This window comes from Thermomyces lanuginosus (genome assembly GCF_041956635.1).
Source record: "Thermomyces lanuginosus strain ATCC 200065 unplaced genomic scaffold VTN49scaffold_32, whole genome shotgun sequence".
Lineage (NCBI taxonomy): Eukaryota > Fungi > Ascomycota > Eurotiomycetes > Eurotiales > Trichocomaceae > Thermomyces > Thermomyces lanuginosus.
In genome coordinates this window covers 769284-795455 of record NW_027192366.1, presented here as the reverse complement: position 1 = coordinate 795455, position 26172 = coordinate 769284, and the positions used below count along the sequence as shown (strand labels likewise).

The window sequence follows — 26172 nt, the reverse complement described above, 5'->3', positions numbered from 1 at the left end:
GCCTCCTTTCCCCAAGGTTGGAGTTACACAGCTGAAACTGAAAATGACCCAATGATGATTTTGAGCTTATCCACATGATCTTCAGACGCGATGAACGCTTTAATGACTGCCGAAAAGGTCTGATTACTTTTCGTCAGTGAATCTTTCAAACGGAACGGAAAAGGGGTTGATGCCAAAATCTCTCTTCGTTCTCATCATGGAACAATGCGTTTCGTTTCTGGACACACTTAGGAGTCGACCTGGGTGTGTGTATCCCAGCCCTCTCGAGGTAACACCATCCACAGGGATGTCAACGTTTCTCTGTTCTGGAAGTCATGGCCATTGGCCTGCTATGTCACGTTGGGTCTGACATTGGCGGTGCGGACGATTTCAAATGCGATTTAAATTGTCGCTGCGAGACTCGACAGCTCGTTGAAAACTGTATGTTGGAATTGATTGTTATATTCAGGAGTCAAACATTGGCTCTTTATTTGGTGGTCGGTTCTTGAAGTTGCGCCTGGTCGAAACTCAAGCAATTTGATGCTCGACGGAGACTGCTTGCTCTCAGTGCAAGATTCTCGGTGTCACCGCGACTGTGCCTTTTCCTATTGACCTCGGAATGATACCATCATCTAGAGAAACTGGAAGTCATTCAGTTTTGTAGACAATCTCTACAGCACACATCACGATCGATCGCCCCTTTCTCCAGGTTCGCATAGGGATGTCCATCGTGCCAATGTCAGAAAGCGAGGCCTCCAGAGCCTCCATTGTGATGGTCCCAACTATCCTGACCACGGGTGTTGCTACCATTCTAACTGGATTGCGGATTTACGTTCGAACGAAGATTATCAAACGGATAGGATGGGACGACATCTTCAATGTCATAGCCACAGTAAGTCTGCTGGCGTAGACACTAAGACCAGATGGCAGAAGATAGTAATGGCTTGCGGCAGATGCACTTGATAGTGATCATGGCCTTGATCTTGAGTGCTGTCTCCCATGGATTTGGTCGCCACTGGCCTTATTTGAATGCCTCTCGCGCGGTGTTCTGTCTCAAACTACTACGTATTTCCGAGTTCGTGCTGATAATGTGTACGATCTTCTTGAAGATATCGATTGGTCTTTTCTTAATACGGCTGTTGTACGTTCTCTGGCCACTCCAGCTCAATTTCCAAAATTTGTTAAAGATTGCTGACTACGAGTTTCCCTAGTGCCCCTAGTAATAGTTCACGCAAGAACTTCCTGGTGGCTTTGATGGTTTTCAATGCCGCCGTGAGCGTCGTAGATGCGGTCATCATCTTTCCACAATGTACTCCAACAGCCTTTAGTTGGAACCGTTCCATACCCGGAGGTCACTGCTGGCCAGCTGAAGTGATTGACGGAATGGGCATCATTCAAGGATGTACGGTTATCCGCAAGTCAATTGAGCCCCGTGAGTCGCTGACCATAGGAGAAAAGCTGTTGCAGCAGCTACAGATATCGCGCTATCGGCTCTTCCAATATACTTTCTCTGGAATATGAGAATGAAGACTCGGCACAAATTGGGGGTATGGGTAGTTTTGGCAATAGGCTTTGCGTAAGTATCATCCTCTGCATTCATGGTCAAACAATGTGTGATCGGACTGCTGAATATCGGCAATTTTTATAGAAGCGGAGGATTTGCTATTGAGCGGACCACTCTGGTCCCCAGTCTAACGGCGACGACAGACCCTACCTGTCAGTGAGAAGCTTCACCCTTGTCTTGGTCGAGTCCGGCTGACCTCGTGGTAGGGGATCTGATTTACTTGTTTACATGGGCGATGTAAGTCTTGGCCAATGTTGCTTAGAGTTAGGCTAAAAACTCCTCTTTGCTGATGGTGTATGTCAGCCTCGAAGCCACATTTGGAGTCATTGCTGCAGCAGTCCCTGCCGTGAGGCCCTTGTTTCGTCGCAAAAAGACGTCATCAGCAGGCGTCACATACCGCAGCCCACTGGTGGTACCTCTGAATAGTGTTCAGACCGAATGTACTGGTACATGGCCCATGGACCACCACCGACGCACGCAGCGAGAGAGCCGGTTACAAGGCTTTACTTTCCACGAAGCAAAGGACAAGGGTGACATTGAGCGACAAGCCGTCAGCTACAGCAGCTCAGGCCAGGATGATTTGTGCGTAGGGCATGGTGGGATCATGCGAACGACCGACTTGGTCATTGAACATGAGCAGGCCACTTCTGAAGTTGTTGAAACGCCAAAGTGTTTTCCCCTCGCAGAACAATCAGAGTATTCGACTCCTGCTCCTTCCTGAAGCAAAGTGGGAATGGTGGCGCAATTGGCTGATTCGTACGAACTCATGTACTATAATTCTACGGCTTCTTCGCCTCTCTGTGCGGAATGGAAAAAAAAAAATTATTCTGTTCCCTAATCCTTACGACACGATAATATCCGTCTCCCTGTTGCCACTTCAACAAATGTCTGGTTAACTCGATTTCTACTGAACTGGGGGTTAGGGATTACTGGAACCAGCAAGCTAGTCCCAAGATCCACAACATCCTGTTTAGATAGTATCGTTCCTACCTAATTACCTTGTTCCTGTAGAAAAACCACCATTATTGATTGTCGAGCATACAGATGGACAATATCAACCTGGAGTTTTAATCAAGAGCCGTTGTCGACCAGTTCAGAACGGGTACAAACACTGAACGGCTAATCAACCCCTGGTCAAAGTATGCGGCATGCATGAAATCGCTGAGAACCATCAGAGCTTTCCTGTTCAGTCCGAACTAAACGCCGGCGCAAACATAGAAAGTATAGATCCTTTGTCGCGCGTGGGTGTAAGATCCTGCTTATAACCTGCAGGAGTTCCTGCAGATTACTTGTTAGATCACCCTATTGCCTGTCAGGTTGTAATATGCTTTCTCCTTTTCTTTCGTATTGTTTGTGATTTTGAAGACTGACTCAATGACTCCCTGTATATCCTTAACCCTAAGGCCCTTGATGATGAGGTTAACCATGCCATCGGCCACAACGGCGGGAATGAAGGACTCTGGGGACGTCCTTCAGGATGCTGTTGCAGCTTCGCGAGTTCCACAAGCGAGGAGAATCAACGACGTCTTAGTCCTCATTCCGCAACTGAGTGAAGGCCCAAGAGACCCATTGGTAAGCGATCCACAGAGGACCTTCCACACACGTGGCAAGGACGATCCTTCTTCCAGTGAGTTCTTCGTTTTGACTTACATCTTTCTCATGCGACAATAGAATTGGCCGCTGTCCAAAAAGCTCCTCATCTTTGCTAGTATCTGCCTGGCCGGCGTTGTGTTCTTTTCTGTCGAAGATACCAGTTTCGATCGCCGGCATGGACGAGCAATCGACCAGCGTGCATTACCAGAATCATGGTTTGAGAGGCGTAAAGAAACCTCCTTTCCAGGCCACCGAATCCATGGCCAAGGAAAGGCTTCTCGGTCTGTAAGTCAAAGCAAACCAAAACGAGGAACAAGAGCGTCAAATCTGGAGTCTGACTGGGAACAAACGGAAACCAACTCATTCTTTTGATGACTTGAAACAACGAGTCCTCATCCAGTTCAAAATAACCTTAACACCCATTACTCTTCTGGTCGGAACATTCGTGTTCGAGGCCATGGGCCTCCCCATCATGCAAGCATCCACGCTGGCCGTCTTCCTGGAGCCCCCGGTAGAAGCCGGTGGATACGGCTTCTCGCCACTACAGCTGGCATTCTTCACTCTGACTGCCTGGATCGGCATCATCTGCGCGCAGTTGTGGGGGTGTTCCTTCAACGACAAGATCCCTCTGTGGGTCACTCGTCGACGCGGCCGCCCCTGGCATACAGAATACCGACTGGCAAACACGATTCCGCCATGCATCATCCTGCCCATCGGCCTGGGTATCTACGGCGCCGGCCTGGAGTTTCATCTGCATTTCATGATGCTCGCGCGGGCCTCTTTTATGATTTGGCTCAGCGCACTACTTTTGCTGCCCATCTGCTACAATTACATTATCGAGTATTTCCTGCACAACCCGGTCGAGGCGTCTATGGCACTCAACTCTTATCGCGTCTCGCTCGGCTTGTTATCCATCTTCGTCGTCACCCACCGGAAGTCTGCTGTGGGAGTGGGTTGGATGTGGGGTATGGGTGCCCTGTTCGTCCTCCCCGTCGATGTCCCATGATGGTTGTCATTCTCAAGGGTCACATCGCGCGCCAGTGGACGTCTTGCAAGAGCATCGTGGCCACGGAGGACGGGCTCACCATCAGCTTGCCCAAGGAGGAAGAGCGAGAAATCAATTGAACCGTCAAATTCGTTTGTGTTTTGCTTTATTCTCCTGTTATTGTGCCTGTCCATCTGATCATCGAATATGAAGCCCGAGGATAAGTCGGTCGGCGAGCGTTGATATTACGTTAATACCAAACCAATACTCCGTGGCCTAATCAAGGAAGTGCTACTTTTGGATAAATGCAGTATCTACCACTTCGTGGACGAGAAATGAAAGCCCGAAGCATGGCAGAACAGGCAGACAGCATGGTAATGACAAGTTGAACTGTATCCGTCTATTTTAAATTTCATAATCTCATGACAAAGCCTCAGGACCGAACGGTAGTCATTATGCATCCATTATGGGTATCAACATACACCAACGCCAGTAGAACTCATGTCCGCCAACCCTGGACAAAGTCATGCAACTTATCAATCACCACGCCAAATATCGCATTGACACTGTCGTTGATCAGCTGCTCAAAGTGGCGGATCGCCTCTTCTTCACTCAACTCAAGATGGAACCGCTCCTTTACCTTGAGAACAGCCTTATCCGGTTCAACCCGAATATCAGGGATGTTCGCGTCTACCATGAGCGAGAACAGGTTGAGGATAAGGTTTGCAGATTTTCGGAGCGTTGTGTAGGCGGTGAAACAATGCTGCTTGAACTGTAGGTAATGGGGAGAGTTGGCGCCGCCCATGCCTTCGACCATCTCCTTGCAGAGTTTCATCATGGGCGCGAAGGGTTTGGGGTCCCGACCCAGAATGAACCCAAAGTCGGCATGGAAAAAATGGCCGTCCGGGGTGATAAGAAGGTTCTCCAAATGTCGGTCTCCGACGCCGAGAAGGTATGTCACCACGCAGTAGCCGGCACAAGATTTGACAAACGTATCCATGGCTTCCTTACGGACGCCCAGTGGTTCCTGATCATCAGGGTTATGGTCGCGAAGGTATGCCAGTATTGAACCCTTATATTTGGCACACGCCGCAGACAAGGATGTGGAAGGTATGAATTGTGCAGCACCAGCGGTTGCGCCGGTAGCCAAGATGCGATAAGGTGTGAGCTTGAGGTCCAGGTTCTCCTTTTGCAGTAGGCGGTCCATGAGCGTGATGATCTGAATAACCAGCTGGTCCTGACGAAGGTCGTCTCCGACCTTGAAAAGGACCGGGTATTTGCGCCCATCCACGGTCTTGAAGGTCAACAATAACGGGGATAAGGATGACTTGAAAACGTTGGACTCTTCAGGAAAGCAGCCTACGATCTTCACTGTCGGGTCCAGGGGCAAGGGTAAAGGTGGATCAATGTTGATGATTTCGTTCTTCGGATCCCGAAGGCTTTTCTTCAACTTCTCAATCTTTTGGTTTCTGTTCTCGCGGGAAAATCGAATATCTTTCGCGATCCGAGTGAGAACCGTGATCAGTTCCCCTTGCCGCAGTAAGGTTTTGCGATCCTCGCGATGTGTCCTCTCCAGCTCTGCCATGAAGTAGTATTCCACTCGAGCAAATAGACGTCGATGGGCGGGAGAATTGGTCAGGCCGGTATCATCGCACTCGACCATAAGATACCAATGGAGATAGTTTCCCAACAAGAAGTTGTTAGCAGCACGTGTGATGAGGAAGTTAGCGAGAGACGAGTCATGTGCAGCCTGATCTTCAGTCTGCTCGGCTGTCTCCTCGTATTTCATAGCCTGAACCAGCTGCAGAAGATAGAGTAATATCTCTTCATCCTCTGCCTTGCGAAGTCTATCTACTGCGTATGCCCGCACGGCCGCATTGTCGAAAGTTGGCCCGAGCAGTTCCAAGGCGTCATCAACGTCAATCTCTGTCCACTTTGGCAGTATTTCGACCGCTTGTCGCGCTTCACCGACGTCCCTCCAATTGACGGACTTGACAAACTTCGTCAATGCCCTCTTATCGCGTGTCAGGTAGTACCGGAACCGCCAAATCAAGTCCTTCTCTTCAGCGCTGAGCTCCTGTGTCGGCCCATAGGACATGATAACGTTGAGTTCATCACGAATCTTAGGATTGGGTTTGAGATCGCGATCCATGATTCCCGTACGATGACTTCGGACGAGTCTCCGTTGCTTATCTTCGCATGGATTGCCTGTCTGGCCAACTTCAGGGTCATAGACTCGGATGACTCGTTGATCACTGGCGTCTGCCGCACCTTGGATCCCAGGGCCTAGCCGTACCTCTGGGGCTGGTGCATTCGCGCCCGCCTGAGAATGTGATGCATAAGAAGATACAGGAGGAGGTGGATATTCATGATCTGCCCAAACGATCGGATGATCAAAACGCGGGAACTCGACATATAGCACGAAATTCTCATCATCTGGGTCTTCCATCTCAGGTTCCTCGTCCTCTTCAGCGTCCTTATTCCGAGCTTTCAGGGCCTTCAACCTAAGGTTTCTTTCCCTGGCGGCCTCCTCTGCCTCCACTTTGATTTTCTCCAATTGCCGAAATACCATTTGATCGAGCCAGTCGATTCGGGGTATATCGCCCATCTCATGTTTCTTGATTAACCCTTCTATACGCTCGAGTTCCAGCTCGGCTGGCGATGGCTCTAGATCAAGCGATCCGTTCTGTTTACGACGTTTCGGTGGGGGGATGGCTGGAGTCGTGGTAGCGGAAAAGCCGTCAGCCGCCCGGTGTCGGTAGACCTTGCATTTTTGCCTTCCCATCCTCAGCTTGCCATCAGAGTCGAACAAGGAGATTGTGGTGCCTCCAAAAGGCACAGTGTGGCCAAACGACCCTTGACCTGCTAAAGGAGACAGGTCCCAAATCGTAATTGCCAGTTGCGACCCGAGAGGTGCGTCCCGAATTGATAGGGGCATCTGCAGCCATTCATTCCATGCTCTGCCGGATTTGAACGCTTTATACGGCGTCTGCATAGGGACGCCAAGAGGTTTCGAGTTTGCCCATAGCTGGACAGTGACGAACAGATCCGAGACAGGACTTTGGTTCGAACCCAGGTGTCGTAGCTCCGGTTGCTTTAGTAGTACTGAAAATGGTACTTGTTTTTGCTTCCCTTCCAGAGCACCGCTACGATTGTCAGCTTGCACGACATCAGCATCGTCGCCTTGTTGACGTACATCTTCACGTGAATAGGAAAGTCCACCTGGGTAGAGGTCGCAAAGGTGAATGCCTCCATGGACATGGCTTTGATCACAGCGGCTACTGATGCATTGGGCCCACAGGGTGAATGTCGTTCATTTAGCTCGAGGCCGAACGTAATCAGAGAAGCGATAACGTCGGTAGCCCATGATATTCCGCCTTGACGCGCGGGAGCTCTACGGGTGCGCTGATATGCTTACTTTCCTTTCAAGGATTAGCTTCCTGCATGGACTTGTAAATCACGTGATATGCCAAGCCACTAAGTGGACACGAGTCGCGTCGCAAACCTGAATCTGATAGATCACATACGCGCGCCATTGCGGCGCTGCAAAAGTGATCATTCCAGGGGAGTGTCTGCCCTTCGTTTAACGCGATATTCAGTCATTCGATCATACGTAAATTCTGCAATTCGCGCCGTGACGAAACCAAGTCGCCTCACTGGCAGCGAACTAGGCAATGGCGTCTGGGGCCGACCACACTCCCAGCCCTGAGGGCGACTCATTTAACAGCAGCTTTTCCCCGTCTTCGCAGTCCGACAAAGAGAACCGGCCGAGATCTTCAAATGCTTTGTCCGGAAAACGGAATAGTGACCACACAGCAGATACAGCGAACCGGATGACGCAGTCTTCGGCGAGCAAGCGAAGACGATTGGGCGAGCGGGAGGAGAATATCACTTCGGCGACCCAAAATGCGTCGATACACCCCAGTCTAATTTACGACCCGGACCAGGATGAGAATGAGCGACGTCGCCTGCGCAAGACCTTGAGGGATCTCAATCGTAACCTGCACGGTAAGCACACGATTACCTTGATTTGACAGACAATGCATCTCACATCTACCAATAGATTTCCGGCAAGAGTATCTTCAAGCCGGAAACAACGGCATTCTTGAAACGCTGGAAAAGGCAAATGAAATCTTTGTCGATATCAAGACGACTACAGATGCCACTGTTGACTCGCACCTTTTGGTCAATGCGGCAGACTTATCGTACAAGAAGTCGGCCCAACTTGTCTTGGGCTCAGCTAACGCTGGCATCGATGTCGACGAATTTGTCTCCAAATGCATATCTTTTATGCGCCGAGCGCCAGTGGCGGAGCATGATGAAATCCCGAGTGGCACGCAGCGGCGACGATCGCAAAGGTTTGGCGGAGACGATGATGAAGATGATATCGGAGATGCAATGAACTGGGATTGGCTTGGTCGTGAGGCTTGTATTCCTCACAACTCGCGTCCCTCATTGTCTGGCTTCTTGCTCGGACCCTTGTCCGTCCAGAAGCGGACGAGAATATTTACGCAACGCCGAGCAACGCAGCGTCTCGATGCGAGCCAGGCCGTGAAGCCGCAGGAGCTGCGAGAAGAGGATCTGGATCGACAAGAGACATCAAACCTGACGACCATGTGTGTCCAGATCAACAAATTATTGCAAGAAACACAGAAAGCGGCCGAGAAAGCCGTCAGCGAGGAGTTACGCCAAATAGAGGACTTGGACGAACAAAAAGCGCAGGAAGTCATGGATAAGCACAATATTGCGGATGACGGCGGAATTCCTCTATTCCGCTTCTGCATCAACCCTCGGTCATTTGGTCAAACCGTGGAGAATTTATTTTACATTAGCTTTTTAGTCCGCGATGGCACTGTCGGAATCTCGACTGACAGTCGAGGAGTGCCCACATTACGTATGTACCCTGTCTTCCATGAGTATCATGCGCTTGCTGACTGTTAACAGATCACACTACCCCGTATGCGCCTCTCGAAGCTCAGGCTCGGGGAGTGAAAAAGCATCAGGCTGTCTTTAGCCTCGACTTCGAGACGTGGCATGACTTGGTTGAGGTGTACGACATCACCGAGTCCATTATTCCCCATCGTACCGACGAAGAGGAAATTCAGAGGAACCGGGCGCAGGGCTGGTACAGTTAAAAGGACTTGGCAGAAGTTGCTTAGGGTTGCAATTATTATTGGGCGGTTATTTGGATTTGCGGAATCGGACTTGATACCCTTTGTAATGGTCTCCGGGCAAATTAATATGTATATATTGATTTCTGATGGCTTATGATGATTTTTTTTTTTTGGAAGAGCTCGGGATTGATGAGATGTATGAAAGTAGACGTCACCAATCAGCAGCACATCACTGGACACTGCCCTGGGCTAGCGCCCTGACAAGGTTCAGTCTCGCCTCGGTAATAGTACTATCCATCGATCCTGAGACGTGACTAATTTTGTCGTCATCGCTCCCAATGTTTAAGACCCCTGAACATCCATGAGCGTTCATCCAGGCGGTTGATTTCGGTGCTCTATGATAGAATTGCTACCATGGCATCGAAGCTTTTCCCTGGCGACCCATCCAAGGTGATGGTGATCCGCCAGGTCACCCCGCAAATCACGACACTCAGTCTTCCGTTCTCTCGATTTGGATTGATTCGGTTTGGTGCGCGAGCGACTTTGGGTACGCAATGATTCAGGAGCGGGCTTTAAATACCATGATAATAATAATAGTCGACATTACCCAGTCAAACTGGCAACGGGCTCGATGCTGGTAGTGTCTCCAGTGACTCTGACACCGGAGGTGCACGAGACCATTCGCTCCCAGGGTGCCACAGTCCGGTACATTGCAGCTCCGGATATGGAGCATCATCTACACATTGGCGCCTGGAAGGAAGCTTTTCCTGACGCGGAGATCATCGCGCCCGAGGGTCTGTACGAGAAGCGGCAGCGGAGCGGCAAGTACCGCGACGCGCCATTTGCCCACGTCTTGACCGCGAAGAACAAGCACTCCATCTCCATCTCCGAGGAATTCGACCGCGAGATCGAAATTGAGTACGTCGATGGGCATGTCTCACGGGAGATTGTCTTCCTGCACAAGCCTAGCCGGACCGTCATCGAGGCGGACCTGCTCTTCAACCCACCAGGGCACGAACAGTATTCCCGTTCGGGGCAATCCGCCACCGCGGGACTCCTGACCAAGCTGTTCGCGTTTGCAGTCTCAGCGAAACCGCCCGCGACGTCGCATCAGCGATTTGCTTGGTACGTGCTGGCCAAAGACCGCGCGCGATTTGCCGAGTCCGCGCGGCGGATCTATGGGTGGGATTTTGACCGTATCATCCCTTGCCACGGGGATGTCATTGAGGCCGGGGCCAAGGGCGTTTTTCAGAATGTCTTTGGGTGGTTTTTGGAGCAAAAGGGTTGAGGTACTCCTGTATTAACTTCTACTTGCAAAACAAACTTTCGTCACGTGCTATCTGCACCCGTTTTGCCGGTGACGGCCATACTGGCGGCGGAATCGATGCTCAAAGCTGGACAATTGTTGATAAGCCAAATACTCGCACTGTAAATCGTAGTCCGTGGTATGTGACTGATGGATTGACGGAATTAGTCCGAATTCCCTTTTCGCAGCTCCATCTCTAAGCCTCATAACAGAACAGTTCAGAGCTTCAATGGCTTGGAAGAGCGCTGACGTCATTTGAATCATGTGAAATTTTTTTTAAAAAAAAAAAAAAAAAAAAAAAAAAAAACTTTCAAAAGCTGCTGGAAAGTTGGCCTAGTTACCATAAGAGCTTTTTGGAGAAATCCGTCTTCAATGGACAGAGGCTGCTTGTCGAGGACCGTCTCAAATAAGCCCATTAAGCCGTCACGAGATCGATCAACTGGCGTTTCTGCCAGCCTTCGGGCATCTCAGACCTTCTCTACCTCGACCCTTTATGTTTACTCAAGCTTCGGAAGAGCCGGAGATCAGCCAATTAAGAATTGATAGCTCCACGCTTGCCGAGAGGCTAATAGGCGGCCTTCAGCTGCCGACTGGCGACTTGGCGCATCGATCTGCGTCATCGCCATCATCACGATCCACTCAGGCATGCAGGCATCAGTTGACGATTTCTCAATTTGCTGGTCCTGTGACCTGAACCTTTCCATGCGTGTCCAAGAAGGCCGATGCGATGCGGAGTAGAATGAAGTCAACCAGCCACGAGTCCACAACAAGGCCGATCAATGGTGGAGCCAGCTGGTCCGCAGCAACAAAGTGCATGGGCTGAGAGATGTTATATAGAGCCAGGTACAAACAGTTCCGTGCTTGAACTGAATAACCCTCCGGTACTTCTTCCTACTTTTTTCTTACCTACCGCTGTTTCTCAAAGCCCAGTGGAGTGTAATCATAAACCCACGCGTTCCTTGCCAGAGCTAGTAGACTATCAAGAAATACACCATGCCGGTCTTCACTCGCCTTGTCTCTGTGGTTCTCCGTCTGGGGGAAATCACATTTGCAACGGTGGGCTTAACCAGAGAACTGGCTTGTGTGTGCCGTCGAATACTAATCAGTCCTGCCAGATCGTTGCCGGCATCATTGGATACTATCTCCAGCGATGGGATGAGGGATATGGTGATAGATTGGGCGACTATTTGGGCCGCTGGATCTACAGCGAAGTGATCGCTGGATTATCGATTCTCTTGGGCTTGCTGTGGTTGATACCCACAGCGCACACCTTTTTCATCTGGCCGAGTACGATCCCTTCCGTTTCATTGATACATCTCTCGGTGCTAACTGGCGTAGTTGACGTTGTCATTTCCTTTGCCTGGTTCGCCGTGTTTGGCCTGGTAGTCGATGCCCTCGATGACGTCCCATGTGGCGGTGTTTTTGACTGGGACCGCGGCACGATCAATTTCGACAACTTCTGCGGCCATTGGAGGGCAGCTGAAGCGTTCAGCTTCTTGTCGGCCATTATTTGGCTGGTGTCTGGGATTCTGGTATGTTTATCCTCTGCACCAGAACACTATGGTTTTGGTTGACACGATACCCTAGGGCATCTATTTCGTCTGGCGTGTGGAGCATAGAACTCGCCCTTACGGCCGCTATCATGTCTAAACGCCATTCTCATGATGAACGTCAACAACGTTCCAGACGCAATCAAGACGCGGCGACTTTGCTTAACGAAAAGCCACGCCGTGTTACGACGGTTATTATGATTACCATAGTTTGATACCCATCCCCTCTTGTGTTGATTTGCAGACATTGTCTGTATGACTCCCTATTTTACTCTTAATATTCTTAATTGACAGCCGTTCACCGCCATGACAATAATGAAAAGTGCATCGTGCTGAGGACGCTAAATTATCGACGTTGTATACTATTGCTAGGCATATAAAGGTTCCTTAATAAATTTGTAGACCGGTGCAGTCAAAGTGGATCGATCGATCGTACTAGTGGAACGCCAAACTCCAACTCAATGCCAACTCCATACTAATCTCGACCATGCGCGTCGAGACACCAGATGATTTGTCAGCCGCCGCGGGACCCTACGCCCTAAAAGATCTCGAGTCCGGAAGCGACTCATACGTCGATGTGCGGCAGGGCGATGCCGGCGCTGGCCACGATGAGACCGACTTGACCGATTCCTCCGACAGTGAGGAAGGCCTCCTCCGCCAGGGGCGACGTCCACGACGACGATCACCACCGCAAATTGAATCATTTACGTCTTCAAAACGACGACGATGCAATGCTCTGTACGGTCCAAGAGCTCCCCGGCAGTTCCGTATCGTTCCCGTCTTTGAAAAATTGCAGACCGCGCCGATCCGCTTAGTTGACCGCGTGCTTCCAGTGCGAAAACACAGATGGGCAGCTCTAATCCTGTTGCATCTACTCTGGGCGGCTATTTTTCTCACAATTCTGCACCGGTCGGTAGTTGGCCCTGAGGTGGGCGAGTATGGGACTCCGGTGCGTGTATCATGTCGTGAAAGGCTATGGTGCGTGCACCAACAACCTTACAAAATGAGCCTGGAGGGGAATAGTGGATGCTGAGAGTTGGCTGCAGGGGCAATAGCACGGATTGCGGTGTCGACGGCCGCGAGTGCCAACCACTTGCGGATGCAGCGCTGACATTCCGGTGTCCTGCGGGTTGCTTGGACACGACTCTGCTGGAGCCGTACACGGTGGGGGACCAGGAGCTCAATTACCAGCCCCTAGTTGTCGGCGGTGCGCCATTCAGGCGGGCGGACAGTGATAATGAACAAGAGGAGAAGGATAGCTACTACCGCGGCGATTCATTCCTCTGCGCGTCCGCATTGCATGCCGGCGTGATAGACAATGCTGTTGGAGGCTGTGGTGTCATCAGACGACTTGGCGAGAAGAGCGGATACGGAAACATCACGCGTAATGGCATCACCAGCATTTCTTTTGACTCGAATTTTCCTTTGGCGTACACGTTTGAGCAGAAAACATCAATATGCCGTGATCCGCGGTGGCTGCTGTTTGGGATCTCGGTGCTGTTTTCAACGGCAGTGTCGCTTTTCACGACGTCGCCGGCGGCGTTCTACGTGTCTGTCTATTTGATCGTGTACCTGCAGGTAGCACTGGCGTCCGACCCGCCGGACGCAGTGGACTATCTGGAGGTTGTCTCCATCGGGATGGGCCGGTTCCTACCTGCAGCATTCGTCGGCTGGGCCATCTACCACTTTTGCGCGCGCGACACACTGACAGATCTAACGGCGCAGTTTGAAAAAACCATTCTATGGCTAGGACCATGCTGGGTCGGCGCACTCAACACCGACACCTTCGACCGCATCCCCATCTCGCGGCTCACTCCGCACGACATCCAGCAGCAACCCGGCGCAATTCCCGCGCTGATTATCATCGTCAGTATCATCACCGTCTGCGCCGCCGCGCAGGCCTGGTGCATCTGGGCTGCGGGCAAACTACCGCGGTTCCTAGCCCTCTACGCCGTGATGGCGGCCGTGCTAATCGTCATGGCCGCCCTACCGCAGCTCCATCTGCGCATCCACCACTACATCCTCGCCTTGCTGTTTCTCCCGGGCACGGCGCTGCAGACTCGCCCCAGCCTCGTCTACCAGGGTCTGCTCGTGGGCCTCTTCATCAACGGCATCGCCCGCTGGGGATTCGACAGTATCCTGCAGACCCCCGCCGCGCTTCTCGGCGATGCGCAGCTTGGTAGTGCCTTGCCAAATGTTACTGTTACTTCCATAGCGAACAGTACCATCTCCTTTGCTGTCGGAGGGCTGCACGATGCGGCGGCGGGTGTGGCGGTGCTGGTCAACGATGTCATGCGCCTGCAGGTGTTCCGCCCGTCAGATGACGTTGGAGGTCTGCTATCCGTCAACTGGACCCGGCTGCATGACGGTGAGAAGGAGTACTTTCGCTTCGGATTCATGCGCACCAGCCCGCTCGGCGGGTTATGGTACGAGGACTTTACCAAGCCCGGCATCTGGGATGCGGATGGTCAATGGACTCATATGGAACCTGGACCAAGCCGATTTTAGACCGATGTACAGTATTAAAAATTTCTAGATTTCAGTACTTAGTACTAAACCGAAAACTCGAACATGCATTACATACAACGGAATGCTTCCAACTGAGCCGGTCCGGACATGCCACTCCTTCACATACATATAACCTTTCAAACCAAGCAAGAAACTTACACAAGACAGGCCGAAATATATAAACAAGAAGAAAAAAGAAACTGAAGGTTTATAGATCAGGCCTTCTGATACCGCTTGCAGCTAACCTGGACATGGTCATGCTTGCCGCCATCGCTGATGATAAGCGCGGTTAATTTCCGGCCATATACACAACCCGAGTCAAGGCCCTTGGTGTATCTCTGTAGGTTGAGGCCCTTGCGCGCGTCGTGGCCGTAGATAACGGTCATCAGGCCCACAGAGTCGTCATCATTGTCATCATTATCCTGAGCCGTTTCATCATTCGCGCGAAGCTCTTCGAGATCTGCCTTACGGACGGTCATGTACTTATTAAAGAGCTGCGTAGGTGAGTAAGTCAGTCATTTGCTTCAAAAAACACCGGGTAAACCTCGGGTACCATGCTCCAATAGGGTGCGTACCTTTGTCCAAGCAAGCCCGTCCTCCTTCGCACTTGGTACGTGGGTCTCTACATCAATCGACCGCATCGTCATTACACTGACGGGGTCTTGGTGTTCCAGGGCAACGCCTGGCACCAAACCGGCGTGCGCCACAACCACCTCGCCCATGCCCTTGATCGAACCGACTCGGAGGATCGCGGGACACCCTTCCAGCCAGGATGCTTGCTCGTCGCTGAGTTCTCGTGCGAGTTGCTGTGCTGCTTTGTCCTGCGGCGTTACCGCCTTCTCCGGCAGTTCGTAGGGCGAGTCGGCACCATGAATTTTGGCATGTTGCTGTTGTTGGCGGCGGAAGAGCAGGACGCGGTCCTCGTGGTTGCCGCGAACGCAGGACGCGTGCAAACTGCGAGCAAGATCGACAACTCCACGGCTGTCGGGACCCTTGGCGATCATATCGCCGGTGAGGACCAGATGATCGCCGGCATTACGATCAAAGGAGATGGTGTCTAGCAATGCCTCCACTGCAGACCCTCAGCGCTAGTTCCTTAGATAGATAAAAAAGGGATACCAACACTCATCCTTGCACCCATGTACATCCCCCACAAATACCAACCGTCTCCCCCGTCGCGAACTCTTCGAGTCCTTGTCTCGGGGCTTGTCCTCAGCATCATCATATTCCGGCAACAGCGACGAATCTAGCATCCGCAATTGCACAAGACCTTCAAGTCGCGGCAGATTGTTCGTCCCGAACCACCCACCTACTCTGGCCTTCGTCCCGCGGTCCAGTGCCTTGATCAGAGCATTTCGCTCCTCCGCCACCGGCTTATAGATTCCCTGCCAGCCGATCAATATCGTCAACGCAAAGATCACATATATCACGACGAATCGCCGGAACCTCGGCGCGGATACCACGGCGCGCGCCGTGCGCAGCCATCGCGGCTCCGACGAATGATAAGAATGCCCTGGCGATGTGGGGAAGGGGGGAGTTGCCGCATTGTTGCTGCCGTTGCTGCGGCGCGCATCCCAGTTGTTCCGCACGTACGCAATCAGCGGCCGTGGTCTGGAGGCTGCACCGGTTGTTGTGGGAGTAGCCAACAGGCTGCGAAATGAGGAGGAGTTGTAGTGGCCTGCCCTTCGATTGTGGCCGTTCGCCTCCTTCTCACTGTCCGTTGGATCCATTGGATTTGACCGCTGGCTTCCCCTTTCACAATCGAGACATGCCTAGGCCGCCCTGGTTGTGAATCTTGGTCGTTTCTTTGGGTCAAGCTACTCTGATCGTGACGTCGTCGATCAATCTAGGATTTCCGGCCGATCAGTCCGGCATGTCAGCAATGGAGCACGCGATGTCTTTCCAAAAAGGGATTAGGACGGATCGGGGTGGGTTCGGGACCGAATTACCCCGGTTTGCATACGTAATACGGAATACTCGGGCTTGGCACCTGTCCAGTGTACGCTTTTTTTTTTTTTTTTTTTTTTATTGTACATACCCAGCTAATTTACAGACAAGGGATGATAGAAGGGATGATAGAATCATCGGTATTTTTCGTAGTGTTCAGCCTCGTGAAGTCGTTCCTGGATCCTCTGCAAGACTTCCGGTTCATACACCTCCTCAACCGTCTTACTTCCCGTCAGGACTTCCCGCTCATGACGCACTGATTCCTCTTTGGTCATACAGACCAGATCCTTCAAATCCATCCGGATGAACCTCTGGCCCTCCTTGTCCCATTCCTCATCGATCTTGAAACCTCCCGCGGGACGCTTCCACGGGATTAGTACCAAGCGGTTGGCCAGCCCGCTGACGGCGCTCTTCCCCCGCCAGGTTTCCTCGACGACATAAGCAATGTCATCCTTGCTCAGGGGCAGGCGCAGGCCCACAAGGTCCTTGTTGCCATCTGCACGGATGAGCTTCTCCATGGTGCCCTGGAGCTGAGTCTGGATAGTGTCGTAGAGTTTGTCTCGGCCTTTGCTACCCAGGTTGTATTCAATCGGGTAGCCGGTGATGGTGCAAATCACATGGTTGGCAATCGTGTACCCGAAGGTCGCCGGCATCGTACCCAGGACAGGGAGGATGCGCACGCGAAAGTCAGGCAAGACGCTGAGCTCGCCGACCTTGCCCTTCGCAAATTCCTCTTCGGGGAGCGGCAGAAGAGAAGCTTTGCCCGGGCCGGGCTTCTCGGTCGAAAACACGACAGGGATTCCTGAGCTCACCCCACGTAATCGCAGCCGTCGACGCGTGCTGCGAGAGAGCGGATCGTCCGTGCTGGCCGAGATGTCAGCAACTGCGATGCGCGTCGGGTCGGCCTTGCATCCGGCGCCCATGGACGAAATCACGCGGATTGAATGAGTGCGGCAGTAATGCAGTAAATCCACCTTGGTATCGATATTGTCGATGCAATCTATCACGAAATCGGGCTGTTGGCCATTATCTGGATCTGACGCCCACGGACCCAGAAGCTTCTCAGCTACCGAAGCATTGAACAGTTCGTTGCGGCAGTCGAACCGAACCCACGGCACGATTTGCTCTAATCGTCTCCGTAGACACTGCACCTTGGGCGTCCCGACATCCGCCAGCGTAGCCACGGCATGCCGATTGAGCGAAGACAGTGTGACTTGGTCAAAATCAATCAACCGAATCTTTCCAACGCCCGACCGGGCGAGCGCCGTCGCCGCATGTGACCCGACACCACCGCAACCGACGACAATGATGAATGACGAGCGGAGTTTTCGGAGGCCTTCGTCGGTGAGAAAGACGCGGTTTCTAGCCAGCTGCTCGAGAATCAGGTCTACCTCAGATAGTCAGCCAGATACTCCTCTCCCCTGAAGACAATGTCCCACCTTCATCATAGTCACCCTGTTGTGCCCGCCTAGCCAGCGCTGCCGCGCGCTCATCTTCCTTGCTCAGCCGTTGAAACGGCGCCACCGTCGTTCCGTATTCGGTCAACTACACTTGCCCCGCAGTCAGCATAATGCACACAGCTGATGTCAGCGCAGGGAATTGGGAGTCAACCCGACCGATTCTGCACGGTGATATGCATCATTGATATCCGGTATCGACGCCTTGAGCTTGTCTACCGCTTCTCGTCTCTTCATGGACTGGTAGCCGAGTATCCCTGCGGCGACCGCGGCTCCGGACAGCGCAGCGGTGGCGACAAGCTGGACTCCATGGGAGGAAACGTGTCGCTCGAGCCAGGACATGCTGTCAGCTCCCAATGCTTCAAGCTGGTGAGCTCTCTGTCGTTCGCGGGTTGTTCTGGTCGAATGTGGCCGGGATTGCCCCTGTGGCGAGGGTGACCGGCACGTTTCGAATGGCGACGAATCCGTGGCAACAGTCAGCAATCTACTTTCAAAAACCATTTACTATTTATATTTAATTAGAATACATACCTGTTGCTCAACTCAGCTCGATGCACCCGTGTGAATCGAGATGAAATACATAAACATCACGTGTTTGTGATTCCCTTGTTTGCACTGTTTGACCCGCTTAAGGCGGACAAGTCACACTTTTTATTCACCATCCGCTCCTTTTCCTTCTTTCATGCAAACAACTTCATCTCACTGATGAGAGCGGGCTACACCACAGGGGCACACTGGATTCCATTCAGTGCATCCCTGTGTGACTCGTCTCGATGACGATAAAATTCACGCGAGCGCTTGACACGTCATTTGAAAGAATAAAACCCCCGGCATGGACTTCATCCCCTGTGTCGCAACACAGGTGGAAGAAGACATGCTAAGACGTGGTTGATGCAAGTGAACAGAGATCTAAGAGACGAAGCCTTGCTCTTCAGTTTCCTTTTTTTCTTCAATGAGGACATGACTCTGAGAAGTCATTGAATGTGCCCATTTGATGGCTGCTCAGAGTCGTGTCCTGTTGAGGATGATGACTCGAATTCTCTCATCCCCGTGATGCCTCATGATGACTAAAACTCTTAGGACACCTCGGAGGTTATTGATGAAATGCTCCGTGTGTCGCGGCCCCTGTTCTGCAGGGTGTTCGTGACCGCGTGTAGCAGAACCATTGACGAGCCTTGTTAAAAGGTAGTTTTCAATCTGAAAAGGCTAGGGATGAGAGAATCGGTTGTTTATTTTTCGCTCAGCTGAGTTTATATTCTTTTCCGTTTGCACTTTGTAGATACGTATTGCTAACAATGCATTCGTTACTTTCTGGTTGCTTCGCTGGTTTTTTGTTTTGTGCGTAGGCTCTGTTCATGTTCAGCCCGATGACGACCATGAGTATCCAAAAGCCAAAGTCGAGGTATCCTGCACATGTTCTTATACACGCAAGCCTCGGCTTGCTATCGTGCATGGAAACCAGTGCGAACTCGAGAGCTAATCCGAGGGCTGGACATTTCCATATTCCCGTCTATCAAACTGAGTGATTCGTGCAGAACGGGTATAGTATGCAATGCAATAGGTAACTAATAATACAAATACACCAACCACCAACGCGCCGTTCTATGCAATCATAACCCGAGAGATGAGAATAGTCTAGCTAAGGAACTTGCCCACCGGCCCGCCAATATTCTCCAGATCCAACAAAAAGGTATCATGTCCGAACAACGACACATCCATACCGAGCTCGACATGCTGCACCTGCGTATTCCCGGCGGCCCGCAGCGTTTCGGCGATTTCTCGCTGCTGCCATGCCGGGAAGAGAATGTCGCTGGCGACGCCCATGACGAGCACCGGATGGTCCTTGAGCGGCGACATGCCACGGATCAAGTCCTGCGGCGGGCCCGAGGAGGAGAACTCTCCGGAGTCTCCCCCTTCCGAAGGTGCAGGCTCGTTCATTGGCGTTACGGACGACGCCGCCGAGGGCTGTTCCTCGTACGGCTTATCCGGCAACGTCAAGCCGCATGAAGACTCGGACGGGTCGAGACGGCCACGAGCCAGCTTCTTGGCTGTTTCCTCCCGCCGCTTCTGCGCGGCCACTTGATGCGAATGACCAAGGTCAAACAAGTCCATCGCTTTGGAGACGTACAGCAGACTGTTCGCGTCGTAGTCCAGAGAGAACTTCTCGCCGGCGTGATCGAGATAGGTCTCAATGAGGAAATCTGGGCACAGAGCGGGGGGCTTGCTTGGGTCGGCACGCTTCCGTCCGAACCGTTTCTCCCACTCGGGACCGCTGCGATACGTCACCGTCGCAATCTCCCGCGCGAGTTTCATGCCAAAGTGCGGTGGTACCGAGTCATAGTAGAACCCGCGCGCCCATTTGGGGTCCATCATCAACACTTGCCGCTGCGTGTGCCGCATGGCAATGCTGTAGGGATGGCTGCGCGCACAGCCGCTGATGCTCACCACACGGCCGACACGATCTGGGAATAACACCCCCGCGGCTAAGCTCTGCATGCCACCCATGCTGGCGCCCACTGACGCGTGCAGTTTGTGAATCCCTAGCGCATCGAGCAGACGGAACTGTGCCCGTACCATGTCGTCGATGGTCAGGATGGGGAACCGCGTTGCATATCGCTTGCCGTCCGACGGATCGATCGATGACGGTCCTGTGCTTCCGTAGCAGCCGCCGAGGACATTTGTACAAATGATGTAGTACTTATCCGTGTCTAGCGGCGCTCCCGGCCCGATGAAACGCTCCCACCATCCTTTCTTGGGATTTGTTGGGGTGCTACGAGCATGACTGGAGGCGGACAGCCCAGTATGTAAAAGAATTGCATTGCTCTTGTCCGCGTTAAGGGTGCCCCATGTCTCGTAGGCGATGTCGAATTCCGGCAGCACGCCGCCCCAGTCCAGAACCAGAGCCTCATCACAGTGAAACCGTTCATGGTGGCCCGTGGTGTATGATGGCTCAGGACCGGACTGCATTGATCGTGCCGACAGCGACGCCGTCTTGGCTTCCTGCGCGTCGAGGCACGGAAAGGACATGGCCGGATTCGTCGAGTCGGCATCTTGTCGAACAGCTGCCGATTGTGCTTTTCGGGGAGGCTGCGAGTGTATACGCCGGATTGAGCTTCTTGATGTCGTCGGATGCGCAAAAGCGGTGACCGGCCCAGAGCTTGGACGAGAAGACATCGTCACGGCCGGGCGAGCAACGGCCCGCGAAGCCTGACGCGCCACACCTCGAAGGGGGTTCATGATGGCGTCTGGAGGCACAAGTTATGTCATTCTCATGTGCTGGAGAAACATTTACTTTCGATTGACGTCTTGAAAAAGTAACTCGAGAGAATGCAAATTCCCAGAGCACGTCATGCAGAGCGAGCCTGATTGGTCTAACTTAGGCGGTGAAGGTACGATCATTATTCTGCCGGCAGAAACTCTCTGTTTTTCAATTTTCAAAAGGATGGATTTGCAGAGCTCGATAGACGATAGTCTTCCATTTCTATACTTCAAGGTCGAACTATTGGAGTCTTGAAATCTTCAGCATCAATAGTAGTTAACAATAATGAATCCAATGGATCGGTTCCTATTCGCCTAAAGTGAGGATCTGCGGGGAAGGGCTTGAAAGCGCCTCCATCGATCTTGAGTAGTCCGTCCAGCAGCGCCATCATGCCGTGAGCTTGGAGAGGATGCTCTATTGCTGTATAAACACTCCCAGCGGCCAGAAGGCTGCTCAAACAATCATCCAGACATGTGGCCGCTGATATATGGTCGCAGTTAATTATATCGTGATACGTACTCGTACATGCATTGCTGGCCGACAAAGCCTTGAAAAGCCGCAATCGGACCTCGGAGCATGCAGTGGCCGTGTCGCATCCAGTCTCACCGTCAGCCTAAAATACATAATGACACCCTGCGGGTTTCGAACCCGCAGGGTCCGAAGAGGCACACCCCCCGATGTACCCCCCTGGAGCCCCCAAGTGGCCAAAGTCCCTAGTCCCTTGTCCCTACCACTAGGCGAGGCCACCGGGGCAGGTACCACCAACACTAACAAAGGGGTCCTGATGAGCGATGACTGGCAGGATTTAGTGGCAACTAGAGCATTTAACCTTAGTTAAGCTCTTCGACTAATAAATAAGTTTATATTTTTCGGCAGCCAACCTAGAAGCGAATCAGAAAAGGCCCGCGTTAGCACAGTTACCTGGCACTGCATGCGGGAGGACAGCCGGACTCGGCCATAGCGACTTGAACAGGGATGGACCAATCAGAGCACAGCCCCCGAAGCATCAATGCCGCATGCGGTCTGGTTAGACTATTGGAGGGCCAAAGCTACGGAGTACTTACGAAGCCTCCCAACAAGCAACGATCATGAAACGGGGACCTTCGTTTATATTCTAGGATTCTGTATTCGGAGTTATTTAAAGAGAGAATTCTCGGCGACGTGCAAGAACGCAAATCGGCCAGCAGCAGAACGGCTTGGTTCGGAGCTGGCAGTGACGTCGACAGAGCATCAGGCTGCGTCGATGATGGATCAAGCTTCCTGAAATGTACGCTGAACAGAAGGAATTGAACAACGGGAGGCTAACAGCTAGTCAGTGGGTGAATCGATCGTTCTACACATTGATACAAAGAGAGCAAAAACAGAGCGGGCGTGGTTGGAAGGCATGCCAGTCGTCCGGAAGTGACGGAAAAACCGCCATGATTCGCCGAAAAGGCATTCTTGCCGTCGTCTTGCTGATCATTCTCATCATCGTCCTCCGTTCGTCCACCTCGTCGGCCCAAGCCACCTCCAAGTCCGGGCATGCGCAACAAGATCAGGATCAGAATGAAAACTCTGCACATCGCATCCCGCCGCAGGGCCGCGCCCTCGGATCCAAGCACCAGGTGACCATGGATGATCTTTCGGACAAGCCCCTACGGGACCGGCTGCGATACCAATTTCCATATGATCTCGAGGGCAAGTTCCCGGCTTACATCTGGCAGACATGGAAGGTGACGCCTGCGTCCGGAGACTTCTCGGAGGAACTGCGGCCATACGAGGCCAGCTGGACAGAGTTGCATCCGGGGTTCGTGCACGAAGTGGTGACAGATAGCGCGGCAGAGAATCTGATCCGGTACCTATACGGCGCGATCCCAGAGGTGATTGAGGCGTATCAGGCGATGCCACTGCCCATCCTCAAGGCAGACTTCTTCCGCTACCTGATCCTGCTGGCTCGCGGTGGCATCTACACTGACATAGACACGCTGGCACTCAAATCGGCAACAGAGTGGCTGCCGGACTCAATGGATCGGCTGTCCGTCGGGCTGATTGTGGGGATCGAGGCGGACGTCATCTCTGAGGGACGTCCGGACTGGTACGAGTGGTACTCGCGTCCCATCCAGCTCTGTCAGTGGACGATCCAGGCAAAGCCGGGCCATCCGGTGCTGCGCGACGTGGTAGCAAATATCACGGAGGAGGCGCTGCGCATGAAGCGCAAGGGAATACTGACCGAGTCACGCATGGACAAGACCATCGTCGAGTTTACGGGCCCAGCTGTCTGGACTGACGCCATCTTTCGTTACCTCAATGACCCGCAGTACTTTAACTTCTCGGACAAAGACCACCCCAACGTCACATACAATGATCTGGCTGGGCTCAAGGAGCAGAAGAAGATTGGTGACGTCGCCATTCTTCCCATCACCAGCTTTAGTCCGGGCGTCGGGCAAATGGGTGCCGAGGACGCGGAACATCCGCTCGCATTTGTCCTGCACAGTTTTGGCGGTAAGCCCAGAAGTCTGCTACTTCTATAATAATATCCGCTGACTTGTTGCACAGGTACATGGAAAGATTGATGGGTTTCGGTTCAACTTGTTTATTCTACGTTATAGACTTTTAGTCGGGTGCACAGTTGCTTTCCTGTTGGGTACTTAAGGTCAGGTGTTCGGGGTTGTTAGAGGAGTTTGGATAGGGTACTTAAACATGTCTGGGGCCCGTTTGTCTACGAATCAGGTTGTACGTAGGTAATTAGTCAAAATGTAGCAAGACAGGCATTGTTCATTCATCCATGCCTACTCTTTCGAATAGACTATGGATCGTGTTCATTCTTTCATTTCTCATTCAGATGGTATATATTTCACGATATAGTTGGTATGTATCTCCTGGTCAAGATTTACCAAATTCCAGGGTCATCATTCGAAACACCAATTCATCTTATCTCCTTAAGGCTCAATTGCCGAGACAGATATCAGAAGCGGTTCCATGTACACACCCAAAGTTGCCCGTACCCAACATGGAGCGTAAGTGAGGTATCGACCACGATATCGGGGAAATCTGTCTGCGAAACCGAGTCTCCTAAAGACGTAACCAATTCACAGGGTATCAAGGAGGATATTCTCGGGTGGGGGCGAAAAAATTGTTTCATTAAGGGTCTCGAGAAAGGCGGAAATCAAAGAGAGTAAGAAGGATGCAAAATAACCTTACGAGAGTCAGGAGTCAAAATCCGCAAACAGTGCATCGTACTTCTCCCTCATGTCATCCGTGTAGACGGTCAAGGTGGACGGGTCCGGCGGCGGTGGGTATTCCTCGAAATTGGACGCATCCGCAGGATGCGTGATCTGCGGCACGATCGGACCAGGGACACGGCGGTAGTAGAGATCATCCCAATTGATGCCGTCGAAAAATGGATGGCTCTTGACGCGGGCAGAGCCGCCGGAGATGTAGCCAAGTCGCTGGGCGACGTTTGTGCGGCAGAGCTGGGAGATGATATCCCGGGCGGCGAGAGACAGACCCTGCGGGAAATGCAGCTGGCCCGCGACGATCTGCTCGTAGAGACGCATGACGTTGGGGTCCCAGAAGGGTGGTTGGCCGACGAGAAACTCGTAGATCAGGATGCCTAGTGCCCACCAGTCAACGGCCAGCCCGTGGCCGCTGTTGTGGATCACCTCTGGGGCTAGGTAGTCTGGCGTGCCGCACAGGGTATACGTCTCGCGGTCGCCAACTTGCTTTGCGAATCCAAAGTCGACCAGTTTGATGTGGCCCTGTGCGTCTAGAAGAATGTTCTCGGGCTTAAGGTCCCGATATGCGACACCCTGCACATCGTGCAGGTACTCGATCGTCAGTGTGATCTCGGCTGCGTAAAATCGCGTCGTCGGCTCGTTGAACCGGCGTGCGCGTCGTAGGTATGTGAAAATTTCGCCGCCAGGACAGTAGTCCAGCTGTAGCAGTGAGCTCGATTGCTCTCTGTGAGAGAGAAGAGAGACTTACCAGCATGTAAAGGCACTCATCGTCCGAAAACGACGCAGCGAGATTGGTGATAAATGGAAAACCCGCGACTGCAGCAAGCGACTTGCGCTCATTGCGCACATGCTCAACTTGCTTGAGCTTGATCACTGCAACAACAATACACGTTAGCCGGCGTCTTGCTCTTTCTCTCTTTAAACCCGTCATGTATATTCATTCTCTCTCCGCAAACCGCGCGACAATGAGCGGCCCGTACTGACCGTCAGCTTTGCGAAGCGTTTTCAACGCATATACCCCGTTGCCACGACGGGGATCCCTGAAGCGCGTGAGCCACACGCGTGCAAAAGTCCCTGTAGCATTCACAGTCAGAACTCAAACCTCTCCCTCGAAGTTAAAAAAAAAGCATGCTCCTACCCGTCCCCAGCGTTTTAATCAGCTCAAAGTCCTCTATCTTGAGCTTCTGCAACTGAGTCCCCAGAGGTTGTAGTTTCTCTGTCGGCGTCGTCGTTGTTTTCTCAGACTCCTCGTGTTCTTGATGCTGTTGCCCCTCGGGCGTTGTCGTCGGGTCGATGGCGGCCGGTGAACCCCGGTTCATCTCGTCATGTGCGGGTGGATACATCGTTTCGATGGCCATGCTGCGCGATCATTTCTTCTTTCTTCCCGTCTTTTCCTATAGAGGGCGCCGGGAGGATGGGCCGCAAGCGGCGATGAGCAAATGGTACCTTATCTCGGCGGGGAGAAAAAGGGCTGGAATGGCTCGATCCGGTGGCGAGTCGGCCCCAATGGTGGTTGCCGGGAGGTCGCCGGAGAAGAACACGGTCACTGGCCGCCGGTCATGCAGTCGATGAGCGCGGACGATCTCACAATGCGGCTGTGATGGGAGGAGCGCAAGGCTCTGACGTACTTTCGTGGCGGGGTTAAATCGGCCGGGCGCTCTTGGTACCTGGGATGAACCCTATTTCCGATGAAAA

General features: G+C 52.5%; 14 protein-coding genes across 14 annotated transcripts; 9 read left to right on the top strand and 5 right to left on the bottom strand.

The window, feature by feature from the left end:
- Positions 1–700: 700 nt before the first annotated feature.
- On the top strand, positions 701–2264 carry VTN49DRAFT_5075 (uncharacterized protein; the record flags this gene model as incomplete). The annotated part of the gene is made up of 6 exons (XM_069413092.1): positions 701–871; positions 933–1044; positions 1438–1555; positions 1628–1695; positions 1750–1780; positions 1847–2264. The coding sequence occupies 6 exons, from the start codon at positions 701–703 to the stop codon at positions 2262–2264; spliced, it is 918 nt and encodes a 305-aa protein (XP_069266994.1).
- Positions 2265–3593: 1329 nt separating this feature from the next.
- On the top strand, positions 3594–4142 carry VTN49DRAFT_5074 (uncharacterized protein; the record flags this gene model as incomplete). The annotated part of the gene is made up of 1 exon (XM_069413091.1): positions 3594–4142. One exon carries the CDS (start codon positions 3594–3596, stop codon positions 4140–4142), a length of 549 nt encoding a protein of 182 aa, XP_069266993.1.
- A 478-nt stretch (positions 4143–4620) lies between these two features.
- VTN49DRAFT_5073 (uncharacterized protein) lies at positions 4621–7382 on the bottom strand (the record flags this gene model as incomplete). Its single annotated transcript, XM_069413090.1, has 2 exons — positions 4621–7267; positions 7318–7382. 2 exons carry the CDS (start codon positions 7380–7382, stop codon positions 4621–4623), a joined length of 2712 nt encoding a protein of 903 aa, XP_069266992.1.
- Positions 7383–7795: 413 nt separating this feature from the next.
- On the top strand, positions 7796–9256 carry VTN49DRAFT_5072 (uncharacterized protein; the record flags this gene model as incomplete). The annotated part of the gene is made up of 3 exons (XM_069413089.1): positions 7796–8129; positions 8185–9015; positions 9066–9256. 3 exons carry the CDS (start codon positions 7796–7798, stop codon positions 9254–9256), a joined length of 1356 nt encoding a protein of 451 aa, XP_069266991.1.
- Positions 9257–9649: 393 nt separating this feature from the next.
- Positions 9650–10523, top strand: VTN49DRAFT_5071 (uncharacterized protein; the record flags this gene model as incomplete). Its single annotated transcript, XM_069413088.1, has 2 exons — positions 9650–9782; positions 9847–10523. The coding sequence occupies 2 exons, from the start codon at positions 9650–9652 to the stop codon at positions 10521–10523; spliced, it is 810 nt and encodes a 269-aa protein (XP_069266990.1).
- A 1011-nt stretch (positions 10524–11534) lies between these two features.
- VTN49DRAFT_5070 (uncharacterized protein) lies at positions 11535–12191 on the top strand (the record flags this gene model as incomplete). Its single annotated transcript, XM_069413087.1, has 4 exons — positions 11535–11597; positions 11657–11828; positions 11880–12073; positions 12129–12191. 4 exons carry the CDS (start codon positions 11535–11537, stop codon positions 12189–12191), a joined length of 492 nt encoding a protein of 163 aa, XP_069266989.1.
- A 387-nt stretch (positions 12192–12578) lies between these two features.
- On the top strand, positions 12579–14599 carry VTN49DRAFT_5069 (uncharacterized protein; the record flags this gene model as incomplete). The annotated part of the gene is made up of 2 exons (XM_069413085.1): positions 12579–13069; positions 13138–14599. 2 exons carry the CDS (start codon positions 12579–12581, stop codon positions 14597–14599), a joined length of 1953 nt encoding a protein of 650 aa, XP_069266988.1.
- A 215-nt stretch (positions 14600–14814) lies between these two features.
- Positions 14815–16329, bottom strand: VTN49DRAFT_5068 (uncharacterized protein; the record flags this gene model as incomplete). The annotated part of the gene is made up of 3 exons (XM_069413084.1): positions 14815–15093; positions 15175–15671; positions 15723–16329. 3 exons carry the CDS (start codon positions 16327–16329, stop codon positions 14815–14817), a joined length of 1383 nt encoding a protein of 460 aa, XP_069266987.1.
- Positions 16330–16680: 351 nt separating this feature from the next.
- On the bottom strand, positions 16681–18345 carry VTN49DRAFT_5067 (uncharacterized protein; the record flags this gene model as incomplete). The annotated part of the gene is made up of 3 exons (XM_069413083.1): positions 16681–17933; positions 17986–18091; positions 18163–18345. 3 exons carry the CDS (start codon positions 18343–18345, stop codon positions 16681–16683), a joined length of 1542 nt encoding a protein of 513 aa, XP_069266986.1.
- Positions 18346–19638: 1293 nt separating this feature from the next.
- On the bottom strand, positions 19639–21240 carry VTN49DRAFT_5066 (uncharacterized protein; the record flags this gene model as incomplete). Its single annotated transcript, XM_069413082.1, has 1 exon — positions 19639–21240. One exon carries the CDS (start codon positions 21238–21240, stop codon positions 19639–19641), a length of 1602 nt encoding a protein of 533 aa, XP_069266985.1.
- Positions 21241–22271: 1031 nt separating this feature from the next.
- On the top strand, positions 22272–22667 carry VTN49DRAFT_5065 (uncharacterized protein; the record flags this gene model as incomplete). Its single annotated transcript, XM_069413081.1, has 3 exons — positions 22272–22318; positions 22381–22529; positions 22579–22667. The coding sequence occupies 3 exons, from the start codon at positions 22272–22274 to the stop codon at positions 22665–22667; spliced, it is 285 nt and encodes a 94-aa protein (XP_069266984.1).
- Positions 22668–22680: 13 nt separating this feature from the next.
- VTN49DRAFT_5064 (uncharacterized protein) lies at positions 22681–23814 on the top strand (the record flags this gene model as incomplete). The annotated part of the gene is made up of 2 exons (XM_069413080.1): positions 22681–23743; positions 23798–23814. The coding sequence occupies 2 exons, from the start codon at positions 22681–22683 to the stop codon at positions 23812–23814; spliced, it is 1080 nt and encodes a 359-aa protein (XP_069266983.1).
- Positions 23815–24111: 297 nt separating this feature from the next.
- On the top strand, positions 24112–24420 carry VTN49DRAFT_5063 (uncharacterized protein; the record flags this gene model as incomplete). The annotated part of the gene is made up of 1 exon (XM_069413079.1): positions 24112–24420. One exon carries the CDS (start codon positions 24112–24114, stop codon positions 24418–24420), a length of 309 nt encoding a protein of 102 aa, XP_069266982.1.
- Positions 24421–24447: 27 nt separating this feature from the next.
- On the bottom strand, positions 24448–25835 carry VTN49DRAFT_5062 (uncharacterized protein; the record flags this gene model as incomplete). Its single annotated transcript, XM_069413078.1, has 4 exons — positions 24448–25176; positions 25226–25350; positions 25462–25551; positions 25616–25835. 4 exons carry the CDS (start codon positions 25833–25835, stop codon positions 24448–24450), a joined length of 1164 nt encoding a protein of 387 aa, XP_069266981.1.
- Between the last annotated feature and the right edge of the window lie 337 nt (positions 25836–26172).